General features: G+C 31.0%; 1 protein-coding gene across 2 annotated transcripts; it reads left to right on the forward strand.

Moving 5' to 3' along the window:
* Positions 1-584: 584 nt before the first annotated feature.
* LOC112003510 (farnesol kinase, chloroplastic) lies at positions 585-3,786 on the forward strand. 2 transcript variants are annotated; one of them, XM_024035732.2, is made up of 6 exons: positions 585-1,088; positions 1,971-2,038; positions 2,126-2,257; positions 2,910-3,025; positions 3,216-3,321; positions 3,407-3,786. In XM_024035732.2, exons 1-6 carry the CDS (start codon positions 702-704, stop codon positions 3,582-3,584), a joined length of 987 nt encoding a protein of 328 aa, XP_023891500.1. In that variant the 5' UTR covers positions 585-701; the 3' UTR covers positions 3,585-3,786. The 2 variants fall into 2 exon arrangements, with proteins under 2 accessions (XP_023891500.1, XP_023891494.1); XM_024035726.2 differs by having other exon boundaries at positions 594-1,088; positions 3,207-3,321.
* The last annotated feature ends 2,924 nt before the right edge of the window (positions 3,787-6,710 follow it).

The raw sequence follows: 6,710 nt of genomic DNA on the forward strand, positions 1-6,710 counted from the left end.
AAAATATTACTATTAAAATCCTGCTTTATGCGATTTTATTTGATAATTAAACTACCATTATTTTCACGATTTTTATTTTTTATTTTTTGGGTTTACATGTTTTACTCATGACAATTTTATTTTATTTTTTATTTTAAGAAGAAATTGTATTAATACTTGACTACTAATATGAGAGAGAAATGTAAAGGTAAAAAGAAAAAAGTTTGGTGATAATAAAAAAATGGTACGTTTGTAAAAAAAAGAAGTTCTATTTTTTTATATTTTTTAAAAAACGTAGAAGTTGTATTAGTATTTGACAACTAACTTGAGAAAGAAACGTAAAGATAGAAGAAAAAATTGATTTTTTAAATTACTAATTTTACATTTCTAACTTTGTCATTTAAGCTTTAAAAAAAGATAAATTTAAGAGTATTTTGAGAATCTAAATTAAGGAGCAGAACCAAAAAAAGCCCCTTAAATATGAACTGGCTGAACTCAATATTTGGTTTCCTTCATCGTCCGCTCAATCTGTGCAAACAATGAAATGTGGACCCAGGAAGATTTTTTTAAATTTTTTTTTTTCTCTCCAATTATTCACGCTTTCCTTTGTATCCTGTGAAGTAAAAAGTGGAAATTGATTTTCTACCCATCAGTTTCTTTCTCCCCTCTTTCCACCGTTCCACACAGAGTCTTTTATTTTAATAATAAATAAATTAAAAAAAATGGCAGCAACGACTGTCTTTATCTTCTCCCCACTAAACTCCTTCTCCACGTTTGACTTACTTGCCCCCAAAATCAAATCTCAATTCAAATTGGGACGAAATTCCAACACTCCCTCGTTACTCTCAGCTGCCACACTCTCACTCTCACCTTCACCCAACAGCCCACATCATACTATTAACTCTGTTTGTGGTTTTGGTTTTGGTTTGAGACTGGGAGCTATCAGTTCTGGGCGAATACTTAATCGCGATCAGAAGCCACTGGCTGCCACCATGATACCGGAAAACCCGGTTGTCTCTGATATCTGTGCCGCCAGCTTGACCGGTTGCATCGCCCTCTCCTTGCTTCGATTCTGGGGCGAAATCGCCAATCGTGGCATCTTTGACAAGGTCAAAATCGAATCCACACTTTTTTTGTTTTTTTTTCTTTCTTTGTTTTTTCTTGGTGTTAAGTGGTTAAACTGTTAAACTGTCTATCTGGGTATTTTTCCTTTTTACCGTTTTGTGGTTAAACTGTTAAAATTTAGAGCTTAATATGTGGAAAGAGAAGTTCACAAAAATAGAAACAATAATTGCTGATTCAAAAATGGTTTAAATGGAAGGTAATTTACTTAGGTATGGTATAAATATAACTGATTAGGTTCACAGTAGTTGGTTCTTAGGTATATTACAGGAATAGATTCAATTTTCTTTTGAGTTATAAGATCAATATTTTTGCGAACAGGAAAGCGTACTTGTCTTTTCTTTGAACACTTTGCTTTGTTTTTTTAAACACTCGTTCTTTTAACATTTGGATTCCCATGTAGGAATTCTTTTAATTTTACCAGTTTTATGTGAATGTTATAATTTTTAAAGTTTGAGATGGTACTATACTTTAGATATTATGTAGTAGGTAGATTTCTTTTTAATACATACAATAGGATTTGAATTGAAATTATGATATCCTCCATTTCATGATAATTACTGTTTGCCAATTTTATAAGTTGAGTAAACTAAAACCTTGCAATAATAGATAGTTATGAGTTATCTGACTAGCTTTGTTTCTCTAATGATTTAACCCTTGTCGCCAAAATGTTATTTAAATTTACTTGCAAAGTTAAAGGAAAGATTCTTCTAGAGACAATCTGACCCTCTAAGCATAAAATGCTGTCCCCAAAGCCTTTACACCTAAAGCCTTTCTATCTTGTTCATCTGTAGTCTTCTTGTCCTCATCTTTCTTTTCCTATTCTTTGATTTTCCTTTAGTTATTTATTTGTGTATTTGCCTGTTTAGAAATTGAATAGGAAGCTTGTGCATATAAGCGTTGGGCTAGTTTTCATGCTTTGCTGGCCAATGTTCAGGTACTATTATTATTACTATCATTCAAGAAATTTTTCATAATTTTACTACATATCTGCCTGTTGAATAGTTATTACTTCTTATTACAGTTCTGGGTATCGGGGTTCCATTTTAGCAGGTCTTGTGCCAGGTATCAATATCATTCGGATGCTTCTCTTGGGACTTGGAATAATGAAAGATGAGGCTATAGTGAAGTCGATGAGCAGAAATGGAGACCACAGGTGACAACACTGGGTGAATTATTGGTTCAGAATGACTTTATGAAAAAATGAGTCATGTCTCTGCTTCTCTTTCCCTGGAATTGACCCAACCTAGAGAGATCTCTTTTGTTATAAAATAACAAAGCTGGTTGACCCAGATGGAAAATGAGTAATTTTTCTGACCTTTTGGTATTATATCCTCGGGTAACCCAAAATAAGGATATGTTTACCCTTTACATGCTAGGTTGACAGAGTTACTCTAAGCCCACAACTTTTACCAAACTCTTTTTCAAAACTATCTTATATGATAGATTGTGATTGGTTGCTTATCGTTTTCACATATACCCACCACCTTTTCTCCACCACCCACAGCCTGGCACATCAAAATTATATTTTGTTGTGATCCTAAATTTTGTCTAAGGTAGGGGCCAAATTTTCTACAATTGAGCCATGTAAAGCAGAAACTCAGCAAAATGAATAAATAATTCTTTATATATATAGGAAAAATATATGATGTTTTCTTGTTTGAGGAATGATACTCACTATAATCATAGCCAAGTATTTTCAAGTATATATATGTATGTATATATATACACACACACACATTTTCCATTGATTGGTTCTTCATATATTGACATTACTCAAATTGCCCTTAGCTTACTTCATGCATCAGGGAACTCCTTAGAGGACCACTCTACTATGCTACAACGATCTCTTTGGCTTGCATCATCTATTGGAGAACTTCCCCTATTGGGATTGCAGCAATTTGTAACCTCTGTGCTGGGGATGGTAATTTTTTTATCAAGTGAATTACTTTGTCTGTTGGCTTGATTTTGGTAGAATTTAGCCATGGTATAATTAAACTTTATCTCTTGAACAATAGTCAGCAATAGCAATCCTGCTCAGCTCTACGCTCTAGACTCTTTTATGGTTCTGGAAGTAACCGGCTCTTATACTTACCTGGTTTCAGGTTTTGCAGACATAATTGGAAGGAGGTTCGGTAGTCATAAAATTCCTTACAACAGAAACAAGTCTCTCATTGGTAGTATTGCAATGGTATCTGCGGGCTTTTTAGCGTCTATAGGGTACAGTTTTTCTCCCTAATTATTTTCTGATCTGATCTGTGCATAAATCTATTAAGTTTTCTGATGATAAATGATATTGTGACAGGTATATGTACTATTTCTCTTCATTTGGATTTCTTCAGGAAAGATGGGAAATGGTTTTTGGTTTTTTGGTTGTGTCTCTTGCCTCAGCATTGGTGGAAACACTCCCCGTAAGCACCGAGCTTGATGACAACCTCACGGTTCCCTTGACTTCCATATTGGTGGGCATTCTTGTTTTCTGATTTCACGAGTGGGGGCAATGCAAAACTAATAAAAGCGGGGGGAATCGTTAGGAGTCTAATACAGGGGTAGAAAATGTATTTGTTGTATACTTTTTGATGAACGTTTATTTGTCGTATACTAATTTTCTTGACAGTTTGATTAGATATTTAGATGTACCCTGTTATTTGATTAATGTAATTTATTTATTTATTTGTCCTTTTACTCAACTGCTATTTTAGTTTTGATAAAATGCTTAAACTTGATCATTTTTGCTTCCCATCAAAACAATTGCAGAAGATAGCCAGACATCTATAAGTGAGATGGTAATTTCCTCTTGCAATTTGGATATATGGTTCAGGATATGATCCACCTCTATAGGTCTTGTTCTCTTTTCAAGAAAACATTGTAACATTTGGTTATCACTTCTTACTGCTAATTGTATAATGTTAGAACAGTATCAAGTGTGCCAAATATCAAATATTAAACATAAAAAAACCTCTCACATCAAATATTTTAAATGTTAAAAAGTTTAGCATGAATGAATAGTACAATTCCAAAATTTGGAATGGTCCATACATAAATGCTATAAAAAAATTATATTCTATTTCGCTCTCTTCTCATTATTTTATTCTACTTTTACTCTCTTTTCTAACATATATATATATATATATATATCTCCTCTCTCTCTCTCTCTCAAAAGCTGTCATTATATTCTATTTCGCTCTCTTCTCATTATTTTATTCTACTTTTACTCTCTTTTCTAACATATATATATATATATATATATCTCCTCTCTCTCTCTCTCTCAAAAGCTGTCGATCTTTGCCCACAGTGATCTCCACTCACAACCAATCTCACCAAGCACCAAACTCCACCCACCTCTGCTTCTAACCAAGTTGCTTGCCTCTGCCTCTACTTTTTTTTTTTTGTTTTTTTCTTCTCGCCTATGGCCGAAAATTCTTGTCTTTGTTTGGCTATTTAAGGTTAATTTTGGCGATTGGATTTGGTTTGAGGAGTTGGATTTTTTTTTTTAAAAAGGAAACATTGGGGGGTTGATTGTAGTTCTATAGGTTTAGTGTTTTAAGGTGGTGGTTGGTTGATTTTGGCCGGTGGTGGTGGACTGTGGTGTTTGAGAAGTGGGATTGTAATTTCAAATTATAGTGTCTACTTCTGATGATTTTACTTTTTATCATCAGACCAAGACACCAATCGGTTTTTTATGTAGGCGAAGAATTGAACCCTAGATTAAAAGTTATTTTAATGTACGTTTTATATAGTATTTTAATGTGTTGAATGTTAAAATAGAATATGTGATATATGATATCTTATAAAGTGATGTGTTAAAAAAGATAAAATAGTTTTTAGTGTGGTAATATGACATTTGGGATAGCACACAACTAATGATACCAGTGCTCACCATTAAAGGACATGGTTTAGTGCAAGGCTAGTTCTTTCACTAGGCTCTTACACAACAATGGCTTAAAACTCCAGAGTGAAAGAAAAAAGTATGGTTTTAAAAACTGAACCGGTCAAAGAACCGAAAAAGAGATCGATTCCTAGTTTTTTTCTTGATCAGTTTTTATCAATTTTGATCGAGTTTTACCAATTTTGATAAGTTTTTTGTCAATTTTTCCAGTTTTTACTAGACCGATTCCATGCCTAGTTCTCAATCAACCTGTTGAATTGGCCAGTCTGGTTCGGTTTTTAAAATAATGGAAAAGAGACTATAAAATTTGTCTTGTAGTACAATATTAATATGATAAATTTCATTACTATTTTTTTCCTCCGTTTTTGATAAGCGGCTCATGTCTATCTAAAATCTAGGTACACTTTTAGATTACCACTCCAAATCAAATCATTCTTTTTCATCTCTTGACATTAATTTTAACTAATTTGTAACCCCATGTATATGCATGATTACACTTAAAGATATACAATAAGATACATAATATATTTCCTATATATATAATTTAAATACAATTGATAGTCAGTTTTATATTTTGTTAACTCTTTAAAAAAATTTGTAAGGATATTATTAGGTATAAAATGTAAATTGTCCATTTTTTTAAAAAATTATTGTGAAACTTTTTTTTTTTTTTTTTTTTTTTTCCATAATTCATTTAATCTAAACTCTTTGGTTTTTGTACTTAATAACTCAATTGGATGAATATTCAAGACACATAGCGCAAAATTGGAACGTTAATTTGAAATTCTAATTTGAGTCTCTCTCAACTTCACTTATTATTATATATATATATATATAGATTCCATTGGTCACGTTTAAGATAAAAATCTCTCTCTTTTCTTTTACTTTTTCTTATTTATAATCTCTCTAAAAACGTTTCTCGATAACCAATCATAATTAAACCTTTTTTTCCCTCTTCTAACCTTAAACTTATTCTTATACACAATTATATATATATATATATATAATGTCTGTGTGCATGTGTGGGGGCTTATATACAATTGATGTAAAAGTAATTTTATTAGTTTGATTATAAATGAAATTTGTCTTTGTTGGTAAAGTTTCAAGTTATCGGGCAATTATATTGTTAAGTGAAATTACAATATTTCTTTTAATAAATCATAATTTATTATTTTACTTAAAATTTTATTCCATTATAAGGGTTCTTTTAGTAAATATTTTTAAGTTATAAATTATTATATATGAGAAAATATGACTTTTGATATGAAAATATTTTAAAAAGGAGAAGAATAGGAAATTAATAGCCAAAATATATTGTTGGTGTCTAAATTTTAACCCATTAGTAAATTTAGTCCTAGAAGTTTAAAGTAATCCCTTTATATTACAATTATCTTTTAGTCTAATGAAGGGATGACATGTTAGTTTTTATTTTGGTAACATGGTCATTTTGTTTGAGAGATTTAATAGATGTTTACAAAAGTGTATATATATATATATATTAAGTCTGTGAAGAACTAAAAATGATCACTTTAAATATTTAGAACTAAAATTCGTTTATGGGCTAAAGCTTATAAAACAAATGTGTAATTTTGCTCAAAATTAGTTGAATCTCCACAAGTATCTCTTGATAAATTTTTTATTAGCAAAAATAATATATGCAAAAATTTTAGATAAATATCTTACAAATGAATAAGAAATTCACAAAAACAAGTTAGAAGAT

This window comes from Quercus suber, unplaced genomic scaffold, assembly GCF_002906115.3.
Source record: "Quercus suber isolate HL8 unplaced genomic scaffold, Cork oak 2.0 scaffold_188, whole genome shotgun sequence".
NCBI lineage: Eukaryota > Viridiplantae > Streptophyta > Magnoliopsida > Fagales > Fagaceae > Quercus > Quercus suber.

What these genes read in the sequence shown, in the direction of transcription:
- LOC112003510 (XM_024035726.2), top strand. Translation starts at nt 702, where the DNA reads ATGGCAGCAACGACTGTCTTTATCTTCTCCCCACTAAACTCCTTCTCC. An exon ending in CTTTGCTGGCCAATGTTCAG is followed by an intron (nt 2,039 to 2,125) that starts GTACTATTATTA and finishes TTCTTATTACAG; the next exon opens with TTCTGGGTATCGGGGTTCCA. An exon ending in AGCAGAAATGGAGACCACAG is followed by an intron (nt 2,258 to 2,909) that starts GTGACAACACTG and finishes TTCATGCATCAG; the next exon opens with GGAACTCCTTAGAGGACCAC.